Source organism: Balaenoptera physalus, assembly GCF_965194825.1.
Source record: "Balaenoptera physalus genome assembly, chromosome: 4".
NCBI classification, from domain to species: domain Eukaryota; kingdom Metazoa; phylum Chordata; class Mammalia; order Artiodactyla; family Balaenopteridae; genus Balaenoptera; species Balaenoptera physalus.
The window spans coordinates 9,594,726-9,607,807 of NC_138891.1; the positions used below are offsets into that span (position 1 = coordinate 9,594,726).

The window sequence follows — 13,082 nt, forward strand, 5'->3', positions numbered from 1 at the left end:
CAATATATAAAGCAATGATTTTCAGATAGTGCAAGACAGGGAGCCCTGGGAGAAGGGGTATGGACATAAGGTCCAGCTCATTGCCTGGAGAGCTTCCCAAACAGAGCCCAGCAGCCCCTCTTTGGAGCTCAGGGAGGCAAAGTGGCTGCAAGGGTAGTGGTGGAGAGGGAGGGAGGGCTGCAACAGCTATTGTAAATATACAATAGGATATTGTATCATGAGCACAAAGGGAGGGAGAGGATATCATGAGCACAAAGAAGAGAAGCGGGAAATTCAAAATAAAAACCCCACTGGACAGGATTAATGGCAGATTAGACGCTGTAGAAGACACAGCAGTATTGTTTGAAGACTAGAAGACTTGAAGACTAGCATTGCTTGCAGCACTAGAAACTATTAAAAAAAAAAACAGCAAAAAGGCCTAAACAAATGAACACTGCATCTGTGACTTATGGGATAGTATCAAGCAGTACATATGTACAAATGGAGTTACAGAAGGAGAGGCGAGAAAGGGTAAAACAGAAAAAAATTTAAAGAAACTATGGCTGAAAATCTTCCAAGTTTGATGGAAACTGTAAATCCACATACAGAAAAACCTCAAAGAACTCTAAGCAGAAGAAACATAAAGAAAGCCACACTAAGGCCCATCATGATCTTCTAAAAAAATCTAAAAAAAACAAAGACCCCAACAAAAAGATGCTCAAACTCTATACACTTACTAGACTTGCTAAACTGATAATAACAAACGTTGACAAGGGTGTGGGGTAACTGGAACTCTTGCAACACTGCTGGGGGGAATTCACAATGGAACAGTTCATAAAGCAGTTTGTAAAGCAGTTGGCAATTTCTTATAAAGTCTGACATACACTTATTATATGAGCAATGCCACTCATAAGTATTTACCCAAGAAAAATAAAAACATATGTTCACACAAAGAATTGAATGTGAATGTTCATTGCAGCTGTATTCTTAATAGGTAAAAACTGGAAGCAACCCAAATGTCCATCAACTAGTGAACATACAAAGTGTGGTACACCCATAGGATAGAATACTATTCATCAATAAAAAGGAATAGCTTACTGAAACATACATCAACTTGGATGAATCTCAAAAGCATTATCCTAAATGCAAGAAGCCAGGCACAAAGTTTATTACTACATGATTCCATTTATGGGACATTCTGGAATGGGTGAAACTACAGATGGCAATCAGACCAGCAATCGGCAAGGTGGGGGAGTTTACTACAAAGGGACACAAGGGAACTTCTAGGAATGAAGCTCTATCATCACTATGGTATGTTGCATGATTATATACATTTGTCAAAATTCATTGAATTGCGCAGTTAAAGTTGGTGAATTTTATTTTATGTAAATTATACCTCAATAATGCTCATCAAAAAAGAGAGAATGGTGCTATCTAATGAGTGTGAGGTCTTGAGGGCTGGCTTCTGAATTAAAGAAGCAATCAGAAACCTGTGGGAATGAATTACACCCTCTCTCCAATTATGCAGCAGAAACCCTAGAACAGGACATTTACAAACTCTGAGAAAGCTGGGTCCCAGTATGCAAACAAAGGCTGTCTATGACCCCAGCTGAGATTTCTCTCTTCTCCGCCATTCCCTCAGGCTATAGAAAAGCATGGGCGATTTCTTGGACTGGTGGTGACAGCGAACCAGTTTAAATATTGAGCTTATAGCAAGCAACATGGGAACTACAGTCTGGAACCAACTGGTGATGTTTAAACCTGGATAATGGAAAAATAACAATATGCCTAACTCCCCACCCAGAAATATTAAAAAGTGCTAACTCATCTTTCGTAGCAGAAGGGCAACCAACAAAGCTTATAACTGAAATGTATAGCTTTCAAAAACCCAACAAAATGACTCCAATTAACATTTTTCATAATCTCTTTTCTTAACCTCAGAGGGATTTTATAGGAAAGAAAAACCTTTAGAGTAAAAATTGTTCAGCAATTCATTTAGTTTCTTTATGGTTTGCTTCCTTCCTGTTAAATTAAGTGAAGTGAAACTTAGTACTTAAAAAAATTAAATAGAGAAATTATAGTAGGATTCTATCTACTGATATACCTTATTTCGTAATATCTGAGATACTAGTACTGATGAGACATACGTACCACTATTTTATACACCACTAAGGAAGGAAATCACTCCAATTTAACTAGGCTACAATGCAAAGATGCCATGCATTATAAGATACACACCAATATCAAAGATGTGAAAAACAAGAAAAAGGTATGACTCAGGATCAAAAACATGTATCTCCACGCATCCATCCATATGCATATAAAAAGGTTCCTGGAATAAGGTCACTTACATTTAATAATAATTATTTCTCAGAGGGAGGATCTGAGGTCATTTTAAAACTTATCTTTTATACATTGAAAAAGTTCTTTATAATGAAGACATATTTACAGAAACAAATGAATGATTTTTATTCAAAGAAAAAAATGACTGGAAGTAAATATGCCAAGATGTTAACAGCGGGTCATTCTGGGTGTGGAATCAGAGGTGACGTTTCTCCTTCGTTCATTTCTGTATTTTATAGCAACTCTTAAAGTTGAAAAAACTAAACAAAGCCAGCAAAGACTCATGAAAATTTGGCTGGACATCCTTGGAATGAAAGGAGTTTGTGGCCGGGCGCCTGATCTGGGGGTGACCCATCACCCCAGCTCTCACACTGCAAGTCCTTCGTCCCGTGATGATTGGGCACCCTGCCTCCCTTGTTGTTCACATGAGTGGGGTGACTCAGAAGGAAAGACACTTCTGATTTGACTCTAGAGTGGTGGCACTCAATTTTTTAGGGTGCCTGCGAATCCCCTGAGGAACGTGTCACACAGCCAGATTCCTGCATCCTGAGATGCAGGACCCAGGAGGTCTGCGGTGGGGCTTAGGAGACTGTGTTTTAAGCACCCAGGTAATTCTTACAGCTGGCCTCACAGCTCCGGGGCTCCCTCAGCACGTCTGGAGGGAAAGTCTGGAACCTTCCCCAAGCCTCTGTGCCCCCATGAGGGCACCCGCTGCCAACTACATACCACACAGGGCCCTGGAGGGCTGGACCCCCTCCAAGCTCTGCGCAGAGAACAGGTGGTGAGGGGAACTCAAGGGACCCATCCCCTCCTGCCAGGAAAAGGCTGGGAGCTCAACTCAGACCCAAACTCATGTCTAAAGCTCCACAGGCACTGATTCTTCTAAAGAAAGTTTAAACCCGTGAAATATGCAGCAATGAGAAAAGCCCTCCTATTGTACAGAAAAGACACACAGACCTCTCCAACTCTTCCCCACTCAGCGCATCCTCAAACACCAGCTACAGCAAATACTACCCTGGGAATTTTAAAAAGATCTATTACCCTGTTCTATACACTTGTTTCCATATGTACGTAAGTCTGAGGTGCCAATTCTATCTCCTGGACATAATTCAAAAGAAAATAGTTTCCTCATTGTAGCTGTTTGGTTCAATTTCATGTTTCTAAAACCTGAGCCATTACTTTATGTCAGCTGTTTTTCATGAATATGTGCGCCAGCCTCCCATTTTCAGGGGTTCTTAGCCCAGTGCTTCTCAAACTGTAATGTGCATAAGAATCCCCCGGGATCTTGTAAAAAGGCAGATTCTGACTCAGCAGGCCTGGGGCAGGGCCCGGGAGTCTGCATTGTGAACAAGCTCCCAGGTGATGCCCAGGCTGCTGGTTCCTGGACCAGAATGGAGTAGCAAGGATAGCTAACAGATGAAAGTTTGGTCCCTAAGTATGTTTTGCCCATAATAAAATAAAAGCCAAATGAGCATTTGTTCCTATCACAGGGCTATAAACTACGATGCAATTTTTTCCTGAGGTTTGCAGGAAATTTGTAGTGTACACCCCATCTCTGGTTGGGAGTGAGTCAGCAAGTTGTAAAGCCAAATTCCTCTTCATTGTAAATTTTTCTATCTGCTGTTTACTGAACTGCAAATGATCAGAGTTAAATACTAAGCAGAAGATCCAGAGATTCAAAAAAGTACATGTGTAGGAAGGGAAGTATTTGAAGAAGTTTAGAAAATGACTTATTATAAAAATGAGTAAGGGTTTAAGATGAGAAAGTGCAAGTTGGCTAGCTTTGGAAGGGTGACTTTTCATTAAATTAAATCAGAAGACTGTTGTCAGCTGCAGGATGGATCTTTTTTTTTTTTTTTGTCTAAATTGTAGTTTATTATCATCTACATGTATGTATTTCCCAAATTTTTTTTACATGAGTATATATTACTTTGAAAATTAGGGATGCAGGATGGATCTTTTAACTTGAAGGGAAACAGAGAAATTAAAAGAGGCAGCTGTGATAATGTCTTTTGAATTCAACTGAGAAGAAAGTTTGGAGGGTGAACCGGAGAGTAATTTTACATTGAGTTGTCCAAGGCCCAGAGTGAAATAATGTTTCTGTGTTATTATTATTCAAGGTCTCAAACACTGAGATAAAGAAAAGATCAGCGAGACAAAATGCAAAAAAGGTTCCAAGGCACATACATAACATTATTTTTAAAATCATGTCATATTATATACGCCATAGAGAAAAAGACTAGGAGAATGTATAGCAAAAGACCCTGGACGGTGGGACTATGTTTACCTTTGGTTATGCTATTTTGACATTTTCTATAATGAAAATATATTACTTTTATAAGAAAACTAATAAAAGTTAATTTTTTTAAATGGTCATGCTGAGATAGGAAGATGGAAGGAAAGGAGGGAAGGAGGGAGGGAGGGAGAGAGAGGGAGACAGACAGAGAGAAAGGAAAAGAAAGAAAGAAGAGAGCAGATAAACAAACAGATAGAGATGGTTTCTCCCTTGAAGGGAAATTTTTTTCAAACAGCAACTCCTTTACATATTTCTTTTGATTATGCCCCCCACAATTCTTTCCTACTTTTTCCCTGGGATCATATTGACGTTAAGGCTGTGATTATACTTTAAAACATTGAATGAAATCTGAAGAACTAGAATCTTCAAATTCCCAGTCATTCCTCTGTAATCAATGCTTTCTATTTCACATGTAGCAACTGGCGTTTATGAACTTTACAATGCTTTAAGGATGAAATGCAGACCCTTTCCCTTCTTGGCAGAATCCACTAGGTGCCAACCGCTCGAGTCCCCGGTTCTCCCTCTGAGCTGCACTGCCCAGCTACTGTGCCCTCAGCAGACTCTCCAGAAAGCAGAGTTCTCATTCGATTTTTGTGGCCATGCCATAGCTTCGAGTGGCTGGTAACGTACAGTGCAGGAAATGGTATACTAACAGGAAGAAACATGCCGAACAAGGCTGCAAGATCACTAGCATCAGAAACAACTCGGAAAATACCTTTAAGATGGTAATATTCCAGGTAAAGCTCTCCACAGCTTTTTGCAGTTTGCGTTCCTTCAAACCTTCCTTGGTGCCTATGCTGTGCAAGTGTTCATGGAATTCCATGGCTGAAAGAAACAGAAAGACAAAGGATATTACTTCCCCACCCAATCTGTGGTAATGAGCCGGCAATATTTATTTTTCTAGGTACAGCTGAAACGATTCCAGTCTCCACTGCGATTTCATAAAGTGCCTATTTAAGAATGTAACAATGGGGGAAAGACCGCAAATTCACGGCATCCGTGAGGCAGAAGGCATCTTAGAGGTAGGTGCTCATGGATTGGAAGGGCTGCAGGGCACAGGTGATCGTCGTCCTTCTTACGTTAGAGATGAGGAGTCTGAGGCTCAGCGAGGTTCGGAGACACTGAGGCTGTGGAGGGAGCCGCAGGAACAGCTGGACCAGAATCCAGGTCTTTGGACTCTCAGAGGCAGATCTCAGCTCCGCCAAGGACACGATGTTGGCAATAAGGGATGACCAAGAGTGCAAAGCAATGTATTTCCCGTCCCAGTAAAAGTCAATCTGAGGTCAGAGCCCAAGCCTGCTGTAGAGGGGAGGGGATGGGGAGAAAGGCCAAGAATTCGGACTCTGAATAATTTACATAATCAATGCATATTCCCCATCGCCATTCCAAATAGCCTGAATGCAGGAGTGGTGTGACAGTCCTTTTCCTGGTTTAATATCGTTAAAACTCATGGAAAGTTTTCATATTCATCTGCAGTCACTTATCCCATCTCTGGCCAATGGGAACCCCGCAGGGGGGTTCCTAGGTTCTTCTGAAATCACTAATTAGTCTTTGATATGTCCCTTGCTTTCCAGCACAAGATGTTCTAGACTCACCAAGTACATTTCTCATCACAGACGTGGAACCAGGCATTTCTCCAGGCACCTCTGGACTCTTACAGTGGGGAATGGTGTTTAAAGACCACAATCTGGGGGCTAGGAGTGCTCATTGTTACTGGGTTTCCACTGTTTTCTAGGCCTTTTTATTGAACAGATCTCAGGTACATGGAGTTTTTTTTTTTAAGGGAAGAATAATATCTTGCTCATACTTCTAATTCAAATGTAAGGGGCTTCCCTGGTGGTGCAGTGGTTGAGAATCTGCCTGCCAATGCAGGGGACATGGGTTCGAGCCCTGGTCTGGGAGGATCCCGCATGCCGCGGAGCAACTAGGCCCGCGCGACACAACTACTGAGCCTGTGCGTCTGGAGCCTGTGCTCCGCAACAAGAGAGGCCGCGACAGTGAGAGGCCCGTGCACCGCGATGAAGAGTGGCCCCCGCTTGCCGCAACTAGAGAAAGCTCTCGCACAGAAACGAAGACCCAACACAGCCAGAAATAAATAATAAATAAATAATAAATAAATTTTTTTTAAAAGTAAGTATACAGGAATTTTACATAATTAAAAAAAAATCTTATGCTTATTTCTTTTCTCTTAGGTAGACAATCTTAATTCTTAACCACACAAACATAACCAATAGTAAGACCGCTAAATACAATTTAAACTCTGCATTTTTTTTGTCCTTAGAGTATCTCATTGAGAATGTACAGAAAAAGTATTGTGTTCTAAGGTCTGTCAGAATATTTATTTTCTTTACGTGGATATGTCACTTAACAAAGTATAATTCCCTTCACTTGTTTCCTTTTTTTTTCCCCCCCATTGTGTATGTGGTGGGTGGGAAGTGATTTTACTTTTTTGGATATAATTTGTTTTATGATTCCAAAGTCAAACTACATATCAGGGTGCATTCAGGTAAATCTTACCTTCTTCCTGGTCTCCTCTACTCTGATCCCTCCCTCCCCCTACACATTTTTCTTAGTTTTTAATTTATCTTTTATTGTCTTGTTTCTCCTTGAAAATCTAAGCAAATGTGTCCATATATCCACAATCCTCCTTTTCTTGCACAAAAGCAGCATACCATGCACACTGCTCTGTACCGTGGTTTTTCTCCTCAGGTAACTACGTAGTGGAGATCACTCCCTGCCAGTGTATCAAGCTCTTCTTCACTCTTTTTCTAACACCTACACAGGCTCCCACATTGTGTGGATGAGCCAGCATTTATTTAACCAGTCCTCACTGATGGACACTGTCTCCAGTCTTTTGCTATTACAAATAATGTTGGAGCAGCTGTAATTTTTACAAGACATTTCCAGTGTTCTTCCGTACATTTTTACTGTTCAGTTGGGCATCCCGATTTCTAACTCCCTTTCTATGCAGCATCGTTTCAGAGCAGCTCTTTACATCGTGACTGACAGTCACTTTATTCCTTAGTGTCTTTAAACGGTGAAGGAGAGCTGACACAAAGGATAAATACGGTAAGCTGCCGATCTAGTCTTCCTTCTTCTCTATTTTTTCCCCTCCTAATAGGAACTATGGCCCTAATTCCTGTCATGCTAATAAGGCTTAAGAGCCTCCCTGGTTTCAAAAAAGAACAGTAATTAGTAAAATTCATTACAGTGCCTAGGAAACTACTACACTGACCACTCTCCTTTAATTCAGCCTCTCTTTTGCCAACACCCCAACTTGGTCACTAAACCCCCTCCAGCACACTGCTGTGTGGCCTGGCTCACATGGGGGTGCCGCATCCCCCATATCTAGTTCTGACTTTCCTGTATGTGCTTGGCTTAACAGACGGGAAAAATAGACAGACAAAAAATAATAACCACGAGTAGGTGGCGATGACGCTCTAAAACCCAGGATTTCTGCTGGAGTAAAACACACACACAGAATTGTTCCCTGGTCAGGTCTGAGAGACTCCCTGCCGTGTGCCGTGATGACTCAGACCCGCTTCCTAGAACACGGCCAGGTGAGGTCCCGATGGTAGGACCCTGATGGGTCTTAAGTTTTAATACTTCAGCACCATCTGGATTTCAGGACATCAATCGTTAATCTTCATAATGTTTCTATTTCGGATAGTCAGGAAGCATTATGGTCTTATAAGCGTCACTGAGGCTCAGTAGATGGACGTCTAGACTGGAACACGGGAAAGAGAAGAGACACAGGAGAAGAGATGGAGCAGTAGCTCTCTGTGTAACAAGAAGGTATAGAGTTGTACGGTCTCCGAGGGGCGTGGGAAGGGAAATCGTTGTGACATTATCGTGGGACCACACCATACAGCTGCCTGACCAGAAGCAGGCTTTTTGAGACGCTTTCTTATTACAAATCTCAATACTGGCACAAAAATGAGACAATTCCCCCTTATCCTCCCCCTCTTAAAATATCTATAGCCCAATAAAAGTCCACAGGGAAGTGAAAAGTGTATTATTAATGAAGTTCTTTCAAAAAGGGCACAAAAAGGTGATTAGTTGAAAAATGGAAAAGTTACGTTAAAAATATAAAACCCCACATTTAAAAAAGTGGTCAAGACCATCAGTCCCATTATCATTTATTTCATTGTCTGGTTTGCTACGTAACACACCTGTTTCTTTAAAAAGATTTTCGTATTATTAACTTATAGACTAATCTTTGCAAACATTCCGCCAATCCACTGATATGTAGCATATGTTGATTTTATTTTTTAAGGAAATAAAAGGATTCTCACCTTGATCTATACAGCATGATTGTACTTTTCACTGCTCCCATGTGATATGCAAAGTCCAGGCCAAAGACATGATCAAGGGAAACAAAAGACAACTCACTTTACACCTACTATATAGGAAACTTGGAAAGAGGCCATAGAACTTTCCCGAGGAAATGGTAAAGAAAAACTTGAATATTGGTTTGTCTGAGCCCAATGGCCTAAGGTTTCCCAACTATCATGCATTATTTCTAAATAAGAATCCCAGCCCTTAATATGAGCTCTTGGGATGGTTGTGTGTATCCAATAATTACACTCTGAGGCAGAACACTGCAGGGGTATCAGACAGGCACTGACCCTGTTCTAAGGGAATACAAGGGGAGAGAGAATGAGATCATGCCATGGAACTGGGTCTGTCCATATATAACAAAGAAATCTGATTATATGTCAAGATGCGAATTGCATTATTCCCTTGATATTAAATTACCAGGAAATCTATTCTAACGTGTCACAGGAGGTCTCCACATCAACGGTGCATACAAAGAACCTGTCTGGGTTAGATGTTAAGTAACGTTCTCCCTATTTCCCAAATTATTTTCAGCAAAGAAACATTAGCCCAGTGAAAACGTCCTTATCTTATTAAGAAACTTAGAAGCAGCATCTCTTCTCCGCCTGTAAGTCAAACCATCTGTCTGAAGAGCAGAGTTTTAAAGTAGATGGTGAAAATCAGATAACTAAAAACTTTAAGACTAAGTAACCACCTTCCTTCCCCTGCCCCCCATGAAGAAGATAAGTTGTTTTCATTTTAAAATTTCTTGTTCTTTAGTTACAGTTTGAAGGTGGTGGGGTTAGGAGCCAGAGAAGAGACAGACAGACAGACAGACATGGGCAAGACAGTCAAGATTCTACTTTTTTTGTTGTTGTTGTTTTTTAAAAGATTGATTGATTGATTGATTGATTGCTATGTTGGGTCTTCGTTTCTGTGCTAGGGCTTTCTATAGTTGCGGCAAGCGGGGGGCCACTCTTCATCGCGGTGCGTGGGCCTCTCACTATCACGGCCTCTCTTGTTGCGGAGCACAGGCTCCAGATGCGCAGGCTCAGTAGTTGTGGCTCACGGGCCTAGTTGCTCCGTGGCATGTGGGATCCTCCCAGACCAGGGCTCGAACCCATGTCCCCTGCATTGGCAGGCAGATTCCCAACCACTGCGCCACCAGGGAAGCCCTTTTTTTTTTTTTTTTAATGACTGGCCCAGCTCACATATACAAATATCTATTTCTAAATTATTTTATCTCGAACAAGATTTGTTTTAATGTTTTCTAGTTTCACCTTTTTTAAGAAAGGACTCCAATATGAAACAATCGGGAATATTTACTTGAAGAGATAAAACTGAACTATTATCTCAGATTTCTTTAACAAGTGGATTTTTCACAATACTTCTCTATTTCTGTAATCGGCAGTCAATATTCATAACACTGAGATAAAAAAGGTCTCATCATGTTGGATAATGAAAGTCATTTTTGATGCTTGAAGTAATAACACTAATTGGTCAGCCAATAACATGTATTGGTCCCACTCCATGTTCAGGGCATTTGACCATCTGCTGTGCTGAGTCCCATTAAGAGCCATTACTTAAACATGCTGAACACTGTAAAAAGCTACAGACTTCTAGAAGCATGGGGAGAAAGCCAGGGTAAGGGGACTAGTGCTTATATTATCTGCTCACTGACAACCATTTCATAAAGAAATCTTTATAACTTTGCTCTGGAATACACTGGCTGAGTGTACAGGCCTTAGAGTAGCAAATAGGGCAATAGCATTACAACGATGTGAGAACATGTACAATTTCTGCTTTTTTTAATCAATGCCAAAATAAACTCTGTAGGTGCAGTAGCAAATTAGGATTTTTGTATGAGGAATCATACTATGGAAGGGAGATTCTGTAGGCATGCAAGGACTATGTATTACAATGTGAAACTTTACAGAGTAAATTACAAACAACTGGTCATGTAAAGATTAATCTTAAGAAATAAATAACCAATCAGAAAAGCGGAAATCTCTGAAAACTTGAGGACATCCATTCTGTGTTTTCTCCTTAGTGAGTAGAGAGAAGATGAGAATAAACGCCTCCCCTGAGAGAGCTGACTGCCCTTGTCCCTATTATAAAATTGTAAGCAATTATGTTGAAAATTTACATAACAAGGAAGAAAGGGAGCTCTTATCATTTCCTGCCAGAGTATGCTCAGTGGAGTGACAAAAATGCTGAACTCTGATTAAAGAAAGGTGATCTGGGGGGTGCCTGTCCCCCACAGACGGGGCCCGGGTGCAGCCAGCTCGGCTCAGCCGCGGCCTCGGGGTGCAGGCTGGGCCTCAGGACGCCTGCACCTCCGATTACTTTGCTCAGGAATAAGACCTGGTCGCTCACGATGATGGGTCTCTGGGCAGCTTTGGGAGGTTAGTTCTGCTTCGCGCCTTCTTACTAACTACACTATTAATTCCACAGATAGGCAAGCGTCCCTTTGTGCTTACACAAAGTAAATATCTGATTTTTTGCATGTCCCTTGTTTACCAATTATCAATGTGTCTTTTGCCTGCCTCTCTACGTTGCTGATATTTTAGGGTGACAGGCCCTGCACTTTGGGAGGGGGGACTATCTGTCTACACGGGTGCAATGCCTAGAAGCCGCCCTCGCAGGCGGGCTTGTAATCATGCTGTTAAGTGGAGCCTTTACAGTTCTTAAAAAGATAAGAAGATGCAGGAAAACTACCCAAACCAGCTTCTCCTGAGCTGGTAAAAGAGCAGACACTGCAGTTGCCAGACCATGTCGGTAAGTGAGGCAAGAGACAACAGCTAATTCTGGCCAAAGAAATTAACATCTTTGTTAAGTTTTAGAACACTTCATTTGAAAACCAATACTAACTAGGTAAACGGTCTTTCGAAAAACATGACGTGATACAATATCACGGTGCTACATCATTTAACAGTCAAAATATACGGTGTGTTCAAAAGCATGAAAGTTTGAAGGCTGTGGGCATATTACACAAATTCAATGACATGCTCGGAAACATGAACTAAAATTTGGGGTAAAAGTCTAGAAAGCAGCAAATGACCACATCTCAAGCACAGCCCTGGCTGGGCCTGCTGCGGCTCTTCTTTTGTCAAGCGGATTGTCTCTGCGCCTTGGCTGCTCTGTGCCAAAGACCCTACAATTAGGTTCCTCCGACTCCGTGACCCCAAGTTTGTGTTTCTAGAAAAGAGCTGTGGGTTATTTTTCTTCTGGAATGTTAACCAGAAGAATGTATACCATTTTCTTCTGGAATGCTCAAATTCCTTTCTGGTAATGAACTTGAGGACCAGGGAAATAAACAGTAGGTCATCAAACAGCAGAGAAAGGGCAAACGGAAAGGCCATAGTCAGTGATTCCTGCGAGAGTGTAGTTCATTCTGCTCTAAAGGGAACAGAAGACACAGGCCACACAAACAAAACACAAGGCCAGGCCCTGGGCCCACGGTGGACCTTTCCACTTATAGCCACAGGGTTAAATTTTAAAAATTGGTATGGCCACGCAAAAGTATATTATTTGATTTTTATGTAAAGAACAATGTTTTGGAAATTTATTGCTTCTTTTCATGTCATCTCTCAAAAATTTAAACAGCTCACATTTTTTATAGAGGGAGGTGCTTGTTTCACATAATTTTCCAATTATTGTTTCAAAACACTGCAACTTAAATATTTTGAAGGGTTTGTTTTTGAGGGGCTTAAAGCTTAATGACAAAAGATGGAATGTAGTGCTGACAGATTATGATGTTTTAAAAAAATTAATAAAGAAGTGTAAAGATGATACATAATTACATTAGCTAAAAACATTAGTGCAACTGCATATAATGGAATGTAGTAAAGAGAAATTTCCAGTCCTATCAAGTTTCCCGCCTCCCATCACAGATAAACCTAGATGAAAACCAAACAGCCATAAAAATAAAATAAAAAATTTAAAATACATGATACATACAATACTAAGATATGAAGAAGAGGCTTTGCCTTGAAGGGAAGGGGGGCTCAGTCAGAAACATGGCAGCATTTCCTCTTTGATGGAAACGAACGGCATTTATTCATGCCAAACATGAAGCAGACGACCTTTCAAACATTCTGGATGGGATTTTCTATACCAATCTAAATGATCTGAATCGAAAATGTAC

At 41.0% G+C, this 13,082-nt stretch overlaps 1 protein-coding gene across 2 annotated transcripts in view; it reads right to left on the bottom strand.

Moving 5' to 3' along the window:
- PLCL2 (phospholipase C like 2) overlaps positions 1-13,082 on the bottom strand; it is a 191,925-nt gene that overhangs the window by 22,637 nt on the left and 156,206 nt on the right. For both annotated transcript variants that reach the window (XM_082459226.1, XM_082459227.1), the window contains exon 6: positions 5,334-5,443. In XM_082459226.1, the coding sequence (XP_082315352.1) occupies positions 5,334-5,443 (110 nt within the window). The remainder of the gene's footprint in view (positions 1-5,333; positions 5,444-13,082) is intronic.